The 15,421-nt window shown below is 31.9% G+C and overlaps 2 protein-coding genes across 2 annotated transcripts in view; both read left to right on the top strand.

Moving 5' to 3' along the window:
- LOC111242488 (probable disease resistance protein At1g15890) overlaps nt 1-6,893 on the top strand; it is a 13,482-nt gene extending 6,589 nt beyond the window's left edge. The window contains exons 2-4 of the mRNA XM_022785928.1: nt 2,659-5,766; nt 6,697-6,824; nt 6,884-6,893. Coding sequence (XP_022641649.1) covers nt 2,659-5,766; nt 6,697-6,824; nt 6,884-6,893 — 3,246 coding nt within the window. The remainder of the gene's footprint in view (nt 1-2,658; nt 5,767-6,696; nt 6,825-6,883) is intronic.
- A 54-nt stretch (nt 6,894-6,947) lies between these two features.
- On the top strand, nt 6,948-12,350 carry LOC106773418. Its single transcript, XM_022786350.1, has 6 exons — nt 6,948-7,273; nt 7,599-7,918; nt 10,182-10,320; nt 11,271-11,410; nt 11,637-11,742; nt 11,862-12,350. The coding sequence occupies exons 1-6, from the start codon at nt 7,045-7,047 to the stop codon at nt 12,206-12,208; spliced, it is 1,281 nt and encodes a 426-aa protein (XP_022642071.1). The 5' UTR covers nt 6,948-7,044; the 3' UTR covers nt 12,209-12,350.
- Nucleotides 12,351-15,421: the final 3,071 nt, after the last annotated feature.

Below are 15,421 nucleotides of genomic sequence, written 5' to 3'. Positions count from 1 at the left end.
TGTACGTCCCCATATCAATAAAGACAAACATCAGTTACCGAATGAGTTAAACGATAAAGGCTTTAAGCACAGATGATAACCCAACAATAATCAATCAAAACATATGGAGACCATATAAATAATCAAGAGTTTCAATAAAAGAGAGCATCAAAAGATTACATTGTTTCCCCCAACAACAATAGGGTTTAGTTCACCACATAATGAATCTAGATGAAGAATGGAATGAAAGAGATACAAACCCTAAAAAGGAGAAAAGGAGAGTTGTCACCATCTCCAAATCTACTCCAAAGGGGTGAAAAGTGTGTTTTTGTGCCTAAGCCATCAAAAGATACAAACCCTAAGACGTTCTGGCCTTTAAATAGGGCATAAAAATGACATAAAACAAGTCCAAGCCCAAACAGATCATAAAAAATAACATAAAACAGGTCCAGGCCCATCTGACAACCGCCTGATGCCTAATTTCTCCGCCGGGCGGTTTCCCTCAAGCCGCAGAACCGCCCGGCGCCACGGTTAACCGCCCAACGCTGGTCAACTGCGCTCTGGTCAACTTTTCAGCATTCTGGTCAACTGGTTGACTTTTCTGGTTGACTGGTTGACTTTTCTGCATTTTGTTTGACTTTTCTGCGCTCCAACCATTTGATAATTCAACCATTCTTTCAAATCATTCCAAAAACCTTTATCATTGCCATCGGGCGGTGCGTCGACTCTTCAAATCTTCATTTTTGCGCTCTTTTCTTGAGTCAACGACCTGTATCTTTAACTCCATTCTTTACTTTTCTCAAATTAGCTACAAAACAATGCAAACCAAGCATAAAATTGCTAAAAACAGCTTTTGACTCTCTTCAGACTCATTTATTGAGTTTTGCTTGATTCTAAGCTCATTCCGAGTAGTAAAGGGTGTAATTTGGTCCAAATTGACATATGAAAATAACTGTTTTTCAACCTTCACCAATAAGCTTGGAAGAGATGAAGATTTGGTGGCATTTGGTTTAGCTAGAGTGAGCTTTCTAGGGAAAAGTGAGGCCAACTCATAAGGAAGGAAGCTTAAAGTACTATGAAAAAGAGAACTAGTTTAAGGAGAGCTCAAGCATTTAAATGGAACTCAATTTGCACAACATTTTTTTGATAAAATCAAGCTTATTTACAAGAGGTAGAGACCCTTATTTATAGGCCAAGACTAAATATGATCGTTATAAAGTAAACCCAAAAACAATTCAAGCTAGTCTGGAAATTTGAATTTTGGAGGCAAAAGAGAGCATGCATCTAGTGTGACTTGCCACCTAATCAAATCACATTTTCCTTGCACTGGTGTGCTCATGGAGGAGTCGTGCACTCCAAGTTTGCGCCTTCTGGGTTTAAGAAACCCTAGTTTCATGCATCTCACATCAAACCCAAAAACTAAGCTTATCTCCCTTCAGGTCTAAACTAGAGTATTAGGTCCAAGCCCAAAATATGACTCAAATGAAAAATCCTATATTACTTGGTCAATTATACACGACCAAAAATATCCTATTCCAATCTTTACAAAAGAATCCAAGACTAAGTCTTCATATATCTTCCTTAGCCCAGATGAACATTGAGTCTACTTAACTCAGACGAAGCTCAATCCTCTTATATCCTTCTTGCAATAGCTGTTGTGGTTGGTCCATTGACTAAGAGTTTGCCATCATTCTACGATTCACCTATGATATTATATCCTTATCAAATTATTACTTATGGATCTTATATCATGTTCAAATAGTCGAAATAACTTCCTTTGTTAAGATGATTATGCCTTACATGTTTTTAATGCCAGTTTGTGAATTATTTAGTCCTTGTCATAATTTTGTTACACACTTCTAATGTCTCTTCGAAATGTGTTAGAAGAGATCATCATGTTTGTCTACTTATGTAGTATTTCATGAAATAAGAGATGAGACAAAGTCTTTGTGTTCATCTATTCTCCATCTTCATCAGACAAAATTACAATATTTGGTTTTGTCATACACATAGTTTGGACGAAACCTTTAATTATTAATCTTCGAATTAGATGCAATATTACATAGGAATCGATCTTTCATTGTAATTCATGAAACATATAAGTTTTATCCAAATCATTCAATCATAATAAAAATAAAAACAGTATATATGTATTTGGAATGTTTCGATTTGTTTGATTCAAGTGGGTACTTAAAGAATCAATGAATCACTTATTTATGAATTTGTTGAGATTTTAAGACTTTAATTATTCGAGAATTGATATTGTTTGTATATTGTAAAAGATTTGTAATGAGGATAGTGAGCATCTCACTCTCTAAATTACATATTAAAGTTAGTCTAATGTAGTAGATAAATACCATTCTGTCCAATGTTTTTAAATTTTATTGTATTTAGACGGATACAATATCCTTTTATCTGTGTTATTAATTGTTTTTAAATGTGGTATATTATCACATAGTAATTGGTGTGACATCTTAAAAATTAATTCTAATATGCATTAACTAACTACACTACACGTATCCATTAAATCGAGATATATGTTACATTCTTTGACATGGGACTATAAGTATTCCATGTTCATGGATAAGAAAAATGATTATACTATCTTTCTTCAATGCATTAAAAAAAAATTAACATTTTATTATAAATTAAGATTCATGTGTATTCAATTTGATTTAGATGGTGAGCATTGTATCTGATTTGGCAAAGTCAACTCTGGAGAAATTGATTAATGCAACAATAGAAGAATCACGTTATATTTGTTGCTTCACATGCATTACTGATGACTTTGAAAAGGAAAAGGAAAATTTGAAAGCAAAAAAGGAAACATGGGAAGAGTATGCTCGAGTGGCAACTAGAAGAGGTGATAACATACGAAAAGATGTCACACATTGGCAAAAGCAAGCTAAAGAACTTATTGAAGAAGACACCAAAATGAAAGTGAAGTGCTTTTTTGGATGGTGTCCTAACTGTATATGGCAATATAGTAGGGGGAAGGAATTGGAAAGCAAGACAGAGAAGATTAAAAAACTGATGGAATGCAACTTTGAAAATGTTGGAATCACTCGTGATGTTCCTGACATTGAATATCACTCTTCACAAAATTACGTTTCTTTCAAAAGTAGAAAGTTGAAATTTGAAGAACTTTTTAATGCCTTGAAAGATGACAACAACTATATGATTGGATTGCAAGGGATGGGGGGCATAGGTAAAACAACATTAGCAAAAGAGGTGGGTAAGGAGCTTAAGAAGTCAAAATGTTTTAATCAAGTTATTGATACTACAATATCAAATTCCCCTTATATAAAAAGGATTCAAGATGAGATTGCAGGACCGTTAGGATTGTCATTCGAGAATTGTACTGAATCAGAGAGGGCTAGAAAGTTGATGGGTAGATTAACCAATGCTGACAAAATTCTTCTAATTCTAGATGATGTGTGGGGAAATATCAGTTTTGGAGAAATAGGTATTCCATTTAAGGACAACCACAATAATTGTAAAATTCTTGTGACCACTCGCTATATAAGAGCATGCAACGAAATAGGATGTGAGAAGATAATTCAACTTGATATCTTACCAGAGGAAGAAGGATGGATATTGTTCCAAAAGTATGCTGGTTTAAGTGATAATTCCTCTAAAAGTATTCTTTATAAAGGTCGCAAAATTTCAAAAGAGTGTAAAGGATTGCCAATTGCAATTGAAATTATTGCCAGTAGTTTAAAGGGCACACTACCTCTGGAAGAATGGGATTTAGCCTTAAAATCCTTGCAGAAGTCCATGCACGTACACTATGATGATGAAAGTTTGAGAAAAATTTATACATGTCTAAAGTATAGTTATGACAATATGAAAGATCAAACAACCAAGAAATTGTTCCTTTTATGTTCTATGTTTCGAGAAGATGAAGAAATATCTGAAGAACTTTTAGTCAGACTTGCTAAAGGGGCAACTCTCATTGAGAAAATTGATGACGATGACAGTTACGACGAATGTGGTAAGAAAGTTATTGTGGCAAAATATAAACTGATAGATTCATGTTTACTATTGAATTGTAAATCTGGAAGAGTAAAAATGCATGACTTGGTTCGTGAAATGGCATTGTGGATAGTTAACGAGGAGATTGTGGCAGTGAATACATCTAAGAAGAATGAAATGACAATGGTTGAAAAGGGGAAGGATATTAAATATTTATTATGTGAAGGAAAAATCAGTGATTTGTTTTCCTCCAAGTTTGATGGATCTAAACTTGATATTCTTATTGTCAACATGAATGACCATGGTCCTGTGGAAGTCCCAAATTCATTCTTTGAAAACATACCAGGGCTTCAAGTTTTGATTTTATCAAATAATCGATATAAGAGAGCAATTTTATCATTGCCTCAGTCAATTCAATTGTTGACCAATATCAAATCTTTATACCTCAAACAATTCTCATTAGGTGACATCTCGATTCTTGGAAACCTACAGACCCTTGAGACTGTCGAGTTTGTTAAATGTGGAATGGATGAATTGCCTAGGGAGATTGGAAAATTGGTGAAACTTAAATTATTGAAGTTGAATTATTGTCGTTTTGAAAGGAGCAATGTATTTGAAGTGATTAAAAGTTATTCTTCATTGGAAGAGTTGCATTTAGTAACCACTTATGATAATAAAATTTTTAAAGATTGCCATCTAGAGCTTCCTAACTATCAAAGGTTTTGTATAGGGGAACATTTCCGGGACATATACCCTGAATGGTTTTTAAGGAATTCCCTGGATGTGGATAATGCTATGGAAATTTTTTCTGAGGAGACATTGAAGAATCTAGTGCAAAAAGCAGAAATTCTTAGATTAAGGGGACCTATAGGAGTATGGAAAAATCTCATACCTGATATTATTTTTCCTGAAGATGAATCTACGAATAATCTAATGGAGATTGCTTTGGAAGATAATTCAGAACTCACATGCCTAATTGACAATAATGATTCTCTTGTGCAAAGTGCCTTATCCAGGTTGGTTACGCTTGAACTTGAAGGAATGAAAAATTTGAAAGAAATATGCAATGGACCCCTTCCCTCTGAATTTCTAAAAAATTTAGAAACATTCCATCTAAATGATTGCATACATTTGCAAGGTGCATTGTTTAAGAGCAAGATCTCCCTCTGCAATCTTAAAACCTTGTCTATCCGGAGCTGTCCAATGTTGACATCTCTTTTTGAGTTGTCGACCACACAAAGCCTATTGTCGTTGGAGACATTGCACATAATGTCTTGTGAACAATTGAAAAGTATAATAAGAGATGAAAACAAATGGAAAGATTCTGGAGAAGAAATAGTTGATACTCATAATAATAACAAGAGTACTATTTCAATATTTCCAAATTTAACCACTCTTTATGTCTACGAGTGTCGCCTGTTACACTTTGTACTTCCGGTGACTCAAAAAATTCCAAAACTTGAAAGTATTACAATACGCAACTGTGATGGGTTAAAATACTTATTTGGCCGATACCAACATGAGCATGAAGAGGAAGATTTACACCAAGAATTAAAAGACGTCATATTCACATCTCTAAAATATGTTTATCTAGATAACTTGCCTAATTTTGTGGACATTTTTCAAAAATGTGATGAGTCCTTCTGTTCTTTGAAGAAGTCAACTTCCAAAGATGAGACCAAAGGAAAAATAGAATCAAAGTCCAGAAAATATAAGGTTTTACATTGGACCCATAAATATAAAAGTAAATGGAGAACTACCAAAATTCCTTACGATTCCAAGGATCAATTGCAAGACTCTTCTCTCTCAATGGTAACCTTCTAACTCCTTTTTTTATCTTACATGTCTTCTATTTTTTATGCTTATAAATTTATCCGAACTTAAAGGTTTAACATTTTTATATAATTATGACTAATCATATATCAATCTCATCTCATCTCAATTAGGTTAACAGTATGTTAATATTTTATTTGTGTTTAAAATTGAAAACACTCTTTTAGAAATAAATTACACTTAATTAGGTATTTCCTAAACATGATATTATTAATTTTTGATATGCAACTAGATAAACCGATGGATGAAATTTGAAAAATCGAATTGTTTATTGATAAAACATTATCTGGAGGAATTATACACTTTAGATATTTCATTAACACAGCTAAGTTATTCGTGATACATTTGTTACATGTGTCAAACACAATCTTTTATTATTCATCTAAACAGTTAACATGTGATAAAACCGAGTTCTTAATTCTTTCATAATGAAATTATTTAACAGTGACGTTAGTTGTTTGAAAATTAGATAATTTAAAAGCACGATATTGTATAATTACATAGTATTTTATCAAAAACATAAAATATTCATTCGTAAGATGTCACATGTGTTTTCTCTTTCTCTTGTCTGAAACATCATTAAAAAACTAATAAGATAATAATTCAATTTTTGAAGATGCATATATATACGATCGAAAAGGATGAGACCAATATATTTTTTTCTCATGTTTATTAGTAATTAAGTTGACTTCTGAATTTTGTTATCGGTGGAACGTTGGGTACAAACAAAGTCTCACATCAAAAAAATTTAAGATGGACATGAGTTTATATACACATAAGATACTTTTATTGATAAGAGGTTTTTTTGAAGTAGTATTAAAAACAAATTCATGATAAGAGAAAAGATAGATTTATTGTATAGTTGGGTTGGAGCATGAGGCATTTTCTAACTATGGTGAACACTTACAGGTAAATGAGGCCCATGCAAATGATGTTATTGCACAATACATGAGAGTGGAACTGGAAAATATGTCATTGAATGATACATCCAAGATTCTTTTTACTCTACAAAACGTTACTGAGTTACATATTAATAGGTGTGAAAAAGTTGAAGTACTATTTTGTGCTTCTATGCTGAAATGTTTACCATATTTAGGTGCACTTAGCATCTTTAGATGCAATGAATTAAAACAGATAATTGGTGAGGATGCAAAGAATCAGAGAAAGTCATTTTTCCCAAGGCTGAAAGCACTTATCATAAGAGAATGCAACAAATTGAAATGCATCTTTCCCATTTCAACTTCGGAACTGGTACCCATGTTAGAAGCTCTGTTAATCATGGAAGCAAGTATGCTAGAGGAAGTATTCGAAGGAAACAGTGATGAAAAGGTTGAGATTCCAAATTTGAAAACTGCAGGCTTTGTTGAACTTCCAAGCCTTCGCCAGAAGATTGAATTTCTTACCGTAAAACATTGTTTGGTGAGGAATTGTCCAAAACTGTACTTCTCTTCATTCCCTCAAGATCTCAAACATTTTTCTATGAGAGGTACTATATACGATATTTTTGCCACATTACGCATTGGTTTTTCATTAGTTTTACCAAAGATATCACAAGCTTGGGATAATAAAAAATCATTATTATAATTATTTTAAAAAGTATGTAACTGTTAGTATATTCATTAACTAACAAACTATCTAAATATTGTAGAAATATAACTAATTCAAGAATTTAAACTATTTTTTATTTAAAAGATAATATATATATATATATTTAGAATTTAACTTTAAAATTATGATTCTTAAGCGCACACATTTTATTTTATTCCATTTATTAGTATTTTTTGAATAGGGTGTTAGTATCTTTTGTGTAGAATATTTCAAACATGGGTACGTCGAGGAGATAATAAGTGGAGCTCTTGGTAATCTTAATCCCGAAGAGAATCGCTATGAAGAAGACTCTGCAATTGGGACTGAAGTTGAAGCAGCATCATTCAGAGGGAGTGAGTTAACTTCATCACAGAACAATGCAAACCAATCTACTCTTGCCAAGATTGATGAAGACAACCAACAACATGAGGATGTAGTGAAAGAAAGCAAAGAAAGAGTAGAGGAAGAACAACAAATTGTTGGAAAAGCTTCATCAATGCCAATATCACCAACAGATTTTCCTCAACATAAAACACATTCACCAGTAAGTTTCTTGTTTTAGTTCAATGAGCAATTAACATAGAAAATCGTATATGATAAACCAACAACACGAAACATAAGAAAATGATACTTCTCGCATAATCTTTATTCCAATAGTGTAAATACCATTAGACTACGCACATAATCGGGAAATCATAATAGGAAACAAAAGCAGTATTTTTAACAACTTGAAAAAAAAAATACTTGTAACATCTCATTTTTGTAGCACGAGACTGATAAAATAAAATATTTTCATAATTAATAGTATATAATATATTGATAGTTATCCTATAAAGTATAATTGTACTAACATAACATATATACATCGTAAACTACTATGTTCTCTTCTATCACAAACTATATACATTACAAAAACTATTATTTTCTATCTCATCATAGAGTTGGATTCTCAATTTCTAGAGTTGTTTCTACATTTTAATTTTCTCATCATTAAAGTGATTATTAAAACAAAAATACGAGTTTAAACTAATTTATAAAAGAAACATCGTACCTCAATAATCATATCATAGCATACCTCAGTACATTTCAAATAGATATAAAACTATACCACACATCAAAACACTCTTCTAGACTTAATAATTTGGATATCATGCATTGAGGCAACATGCAATGGAAATTATGCACTTTTAGTGGTCCTTATTTCTTTGTAAGGTCATTGTCAATGGATTATACCATATCACACACAAGATTCTTGTCATAAGAACACTAAAACTATTTTTTTACTTAACCTCTTATTACTCTCACCACCTAACCCATTTTTCTATACAAAAGTTTGAATGATTATCAATAACTTCCATTCTCGAATCCTTACAACAATGCATATCGTAAAAAATTATATGTGTAACCCACCTTGAATTTGAGCATCCCATACTCACACAATATTTCATATCAAACCATAGTAAAATACACTACTTAAAAGCACACAACATCCACACCTCGTTCACACATTACATTCTCGTATAATTTTAATATAACACACAATGTCATACATATATTTCCCACTTCCAACCAAACTCACCACATATAATTTAATTCAATCTAAACATTTACAATGCATTATTTATTTTCCATTTCATTAGCATGATAAGTACATTGAAATGGTGACAATCATTATTCTAATCACAAACCTCTAATCCAATATCTCAATAGTCAAACTAAATATTCATATGTCTAGTACCACCTGTCAAAAGTTTAGTTTGATTCAACGGTTAATTAACAGGAATCCAAATTTTCCTAAGATGACTCAAAGCTAGAAAACCCAACTCACCCAACCAACCAGGAGTTGTCTCGCCTAGTAAAACTTTCCTACCTTATACATTGAGTTTGCATAATAGAGACATTAAAAATCCTACAATTTGGGATTACCATCCATTTGGCCTTATCTCTAGTCGATGTAAGACTTCCAACACACTCCTTCACGCTGAGGTATAGACATCTCGAGCGTGATAGTAGAAATGGATGGTTTGATAACGGCCTAACAACGGGTGAAATAGAAATGCCCAAGAAACAGAAATATCGCTAGGATAGGCTCTAATCATGGCTTTGATACCATATTAGAAAGTGGGTTTAAGCCTAACTTAACCCCACAAAACTGACTTGTAAGGTGAGGTTTGCATCCACTTATATATAATAAATTGACCTTATCTCTAGTCGATGTGGAACTTCCAACAATTCAATCAACACATACCAAAAGAAAATCATAATTCTAGGCTCAAAATCACAACAAAAGAAAATGAGTTTCAAGTATGAAATAGCTAAAATTAACTTCCTTAACTTAAGAGAAATATTCCTTTCTCATATTGTTGCTCTCTAAAGCTCTATTCTACACAAGATCACCTATAAAACTTATCAAAACCCCGATTAGAATTCTAAACATAACATCATGATAAGAGAGAAACAAAGATTCACCAAGAGCAACCTCCAATCACATGCATTAGCATAGGTTCACATGCACCGCAAGGGTTAAAATAACTAAAAGAAGACAAAATGAAAACTTAATTTTGTTATACTCTTTCATGTGATGATCGATCATATGATGTCTAATGAAGATTGGGATTAGAATTGAAGAAAAATGCTCAAGGTTTAAAAATGCTAATGGTTAAAATGCTCAAATAGTTCTTGAGATTTTAATATTTTATTTACTCTTCATATTCCTCTAACATTATATACTATTAATGAATTATCACTAAATTGAATTTATAAACACTAATAACCTAAAAGATCAAGGTTTCACTAAATCTATGCAGGAAAAGGAAGAAGAAGAAATGGCCATACCTTCTTCAAATCTTAACACAGAGCCTCCTATAACTAAAGATGTTAATGATGGAGATTTTCAGGGAACATCAAATTCAGTCGTTACCAATTCTCAAAATACTAATTCTACAGGTTGTGGCTCTCTTTTTTCTAGTTATTTTCTTTACTCAAAATGTGTTGGGTACTCACCAACCTGTGATAAAAAGTTTTAAAAATACCACATCGTAGTAAAACAATAACCTAACACATGTTTTCGGTTTTGTATTATAATTTTCGAACTGAAATTTTGAGTTTTAAAATAAATACATTGGATCCACTTTTAAAGATACTACTTAGAACACTATTATTATTGTATATAATTATTGTTTTTACATATGCCATGATCACTTAGGCATATTTATACGATGAGTTTTTTTCTACTATGGTTATATTAGATTAATTTAGAATTTGAATTCAGTTTTCAAATTAGAAAACAGTTCATCGAAGAAAATAAATTGAAAATCTATCATTGTGTTTTAAGCAAAGTCAATCGGTTCATTAAACTCACCAATGGGTCGCGTCAGACTAACTTTTTTAACCATGTGGTCAACTCATAGTCATTCAAATTGAACTGAGTGAGTACCCAATTTTGACCGCCCAAATTTTCCCAACATATTTTATTTATGTAATTAATATTATTTTAAAATCATTAATTTTTATTTAAAGTTATTTTGTATTTATTTATTTATATTTTCTTCAGACGCATATTTTTTCTTTTTTCTTTTGCATTCTAATTTATTTATTTTCTGGAAACTGATTATTTAAGACATTCATAATGTGATAAAGTAAAAGTAGTTCCTAGGATAGATATCTTTTTTCATAGACAGAGAGAAAAAAATACAAAAGTAAAGAGGAAAAAAATTAACGGAAGAAAATAAGCAATTGAAGCTAGCTTGTATTAACTATATATCAAAATATCATTTATAAACAAATACTCTTACAATTTTTAACTATAAAAATATTATTTATAATTAAAACCACAGTACACTTTTAATCTTGTGAATTACTTTGTAAGTGGTGTTTAATATTTATTATACGATCAGAAGCGACAGATCAACGTATAAAGAAGATATTAACAGAGATAGCAGATGATCTTGACGAAGACTCTAAAACCACAGAGATTAGGAGTCAGAATGAAACGACAAAAGCAAAAGAAGACTTTTCAATTGATGCCAAAGCTGAGGTATTATCAGGAACTGACTTCACTTCATCACCATATGAGAAGACGATAGCGTTGTCAACTGATTAAGAATCAGTTAGTTCATTATTTTACTTATCAGTTGGTTTTGAATGTAGTGATTTATATATATATAACTTCCCATGCTAAAAACTAGTGTTGCTTGTTTTCTATTCATAAAATATAAAGAGAATGAAGCTGATGTTATCACGGATTGATTGAATCTATGTAGGAACATGGTGAATCTACTCAAATATCTGTACCGTTTTCAGTTGTGAATATAGAACTTGAAACCACTGAAGATGTTGGTGTTGGAGACATTGAAGAAGCTTCTCCAGGTTACAAGAAGATCTCTTGTATTTTGTTTTATCTTGCATATTAATTGTTCTAAGAGAGATGACATATGAATTTGATCACTTTGAATGACATGCTTGGGTACCTTTCCCTTCCTTTTCAGAGAAACTTGATGAGATCACTCAAGATTCAAGTTCTGGTTATACTGTAAGAAGGGAGCTTGAGCAACTTGTCTCTAAGAAGCATTTGGGGTCAGAGAACTTGGCTCTGTTAAGCAATTTCCTTGTGAAGCATCCTTCTCTTTGTTTAGCAGACGATACCATGAGTGAGAAATACAAGGGCTTTGCCTACACTTGTCTGGCTGAGCTTTTGAAGTTTCTCCAAAGCCATAGTGTGTTTGATATGTTGGGGTCAAGCCACTCTGAATTTGTTGAATTGTTAAAAGATCTGCGTAATTGTGGTTTCAATAAGGATTGGTTGGATCATGTTGAAAGACTCAAGCTACTTTGATTCTGCATTTGGAGGATCTTAAGCATCAACTTCAGGAACATGATCAGGCTCAAAGTTTCCAAGTCAGAACTACTTTTACCACCAACTTGGCTATCTTATATTATATTATTCTTCCGTTTCTTTCTCTATTAATATATGTTTGGTTGCGTTGAAACTTTGGTCTTAGCATATACTTTCACGAACCTATCTTGTTTTCTCAAATAAAACCATCATCATTTGTTTCTTTTATTTTTTATTTTTAATACATTTGGTCTTCGGATACATGTTATGCAGTATAAATTTCTTCTATTTGTTTTATTATGATTTTGTTGTTTATTTTAACTTTTAGGACATCCAAACTGCATATCATTACCATTGATAAAATTCAAGATTATTTACATTCTATATCTTTAAAGAAAATATAATTACAATATTAATAAAACATAAAATAACCAAACTTATATATTACACCTATAAGCATGTTGGTATTATTTTTCTGTTACCAACATCCAAATATAAACACAAACATCCAAATAATTGTTGAGCAGCAATATCAAAAAACAAAACACTAGAGTACCTTAGAAAAGAGTGTTTATAAAAACGTCTTTTTAACTGTATATATGGTTAAACACAATCATACCAAGTAATACAGTGAATTTTTTTTTTTTATCAATAAAGAATAATATATACATACATATATATTAAAGCATAACTTATTTATATTTTTCTATTTCTTTCTTTTGTGGTGTAACTATATATAATGATAAAATTAATATATTCTGTTATAGAATTACGTTGATTATTTGAGTTCTTTATCAAATTCATTTCAAACTTAATCAACTTTTTGAGTTGGGGCCATCCAATATGCATTTCAGAAGGAAAAGGGAAACAAACTTTCTCTATGATATGGGAATTGTCCTCTCACGCAGGAAGCAATAAGAGAAGTTGGATTTTTTTAAAATAATTTCTTACTGAACAACATACTCCTAATGCCTCAAAAAGAAACATCAAAGATTATGTGTTAGGTATTCATTTACTGAAATAAAATATGGCAAATGACAAATGACATTATATGTAGTATGTAATATTCTATTATAGATCAATCTAAAATATGGCAAACAGACAGGTAACGTCGCATATTAAATGAAAAATTATCTTTACGTGCCAAACAAAATAAATGGGTAACCAGTTATTGGGATTGTGTAGTGTTTCGAGTGTGAGGTCGAGTTCAACGATAAAAGGTCTTCTCGGTCGGTTCTACAACTCCAAAACACACTTCCTCTTGCATTCTTATTTCTCTTAGTTTAAGTTGTTCATATGTTATGTACAAAAGGTATTCCGATGCCAAAGTCAACTCAAACTTAGACGGTTAAAGTATGCGAATTAAATTACAATTACCTATTATTATTCATCAAACTTGTATTTATAAATTTCATTATGAGATTATAATTATCACTTACCTAATTATAGTCCAACGGCTATTAAACATGCTTTATCTTTAATGAATCCGTGTTATTGGTAATGTTAATTTACATCGACGGTTCGATCATTCTTGTGAGATCGGTCACCCAATGTTGACCAACCGGCGAGTCTATATAGTACATGTAGTAATTTAAAATTAAGTGAAATTTTGAACATGAAAAAATAGAAAGATAAAATTATCATCAAAGTTAATAATATGACAATTAAAAGTATAGTGAAATATTTCTTGGGTCCCGATATTTTGACATCAAAAATTTGACACTATTTTAACATCACCACGTGTCACAATTTGATTGGTTGCTTTTTAATTTTTTTTTTGAATTAAAATTTTTAAGGGAAGTTTCGGAAATTTGTGATTCCAAAAATGCCCTTGTTTTGTTTCATTAGAAATGAACCTTCTCTCTCCTATTTCAGAACTTTGGCGTTCTCCCTCTCACTTTCGTCCTTTGGTGTTCTCCCTCTCACTTTCGTTCTTCCTCTCGCTATCGTTCCCAGTCTTGCTTTCGCTATCGTTCTTCGTTGCATCTCTTCGTCGTATGTGTTCGTTTTGAGCAACGTCGTCGTCTTTGTTGAGTTTATTATGCGAAATGGCAAGTTCTGGTTACCATGGTTCTTTGACCAGTAAGGTAAAAGGGTTCTTCCTCTATTTCTGTTTGGACTTTGGGTTTTAGTTATTGTGTTATATTTTATGTTGTTTTCTTTTTAGGGCTTTTATATTTTGGTTATTTTTTTGTCGTTGATGTAAGAAAATGTAATTGCAGAACTTAAGAGGAGGTTGTTGTGTTGGAGGCAGAGTTGACGGAAGAGAATGCTAGAAGAAGAACACCAAAGGACGGTGGATAGAGTGTGCCATGTGCAGAACCGTGGATTTGATACCCCGAGAGGCATGTCTACCAATCCACCTCCATTGAAGACGTATGTCAGGATGGGGTCACGAAGGCGTTACAGGAGCAAAGCGCTTAGGACTCCATACATTGGATTGCTTATAATTAAAAACGAGTGATATTTGTATAGATTTCTTAAGAGAATGTAATACAAAATTGTACTTAGATGAACAAATGTTTGTAATTTGGAATATATTTTGTACAATGATATAAAAGATGTGTCTTTGCTTGCGTTACATATATTATTGTTAATTGAATTGTCTTTGTTATTGTCATTGTGAAATGATCTTTTGTTTGGATGGTTAATGAATAAAACTGGCCACATTGATTTACTATTGATGTATTTCATGGACAAATGAAACAATGCTTGTGACATGATGATCTTAGCAGAAATGGTGAAGGATCTGACCAGAAAATCCCTCTTATAATCGTTTACAAGTCCTTGGTAAACGATTACACGAGCAAAATTTGGGATTTGTACAGAAAGTTGTATTGTAGGAGCCAAATCTGGTTACATAGGGGACCATAGTCAATATTTTTCAATTTTTACCTTAAATCCAATGGTGTTATTGTTACATTATTTTTTCATACTTCTTCCGTGGATGAGAGTTCTTTTAAGTTTTTATGTGTGAGTAGAGGGAGGAAACTGAGATTTGGGTAGTCCAAGATGGATGAAAGACAAAATGTTGGTGTCATGACCAAGTTAACATGGTGTCAACTTTGACCTTTGCTCGCTATTTTAATGATAACTTTTCCCACCGACCTCCAAATGGTGTGATTCTTTTTTTATTAGAAACTAGACTCAAAAATCTTTCCAATGACTATTAATTTGTAATTTTTTGACATCTCAGTAGGTACAGTTTATTAC

This window comes from Vigna radiata, chromosome 9 (genome assembly GCF_000741045.1).
Source record: "Vigna radiata var. radiata cultivar VC1973A chromosome 9, Vradiata_ver6, whole genome shotgun sequence".
NCBI classification, from domain to species: Eukaryota; Viridiplantae; Streptophyta; class Magnoliopsida; order Fabales; family Fabaceae; genus Vigna; species Vigna radiata.
Note: the sequence above shows the minus strand (reverse complement) of the source record. Positions and strands in the feature narration are given on the sequence as shown.

Coding starts and splice junctions, on each gene's coding strand:
- LOC106773418 (XM_022786350.1), top strand. CDS start 7,045: ATGTTAGAAGCTCTGTTAATCATGGAAGCAAGTATGCTAGAGGAAGTA. Junction 7,274..7,598: donor CAAACATTTTTCTATGAGAG/GTACTATATACG, acceptor TCTTTTGTGTAG/AATATTTCAAACATGGGTAC. Junction 7,919..10,181: donor AACATAAAACACATTCACCA/GTAAGTTTCTTG, acceptor AAATCTATGCAG/GAAAAGGAAGAAGAAGAAAT.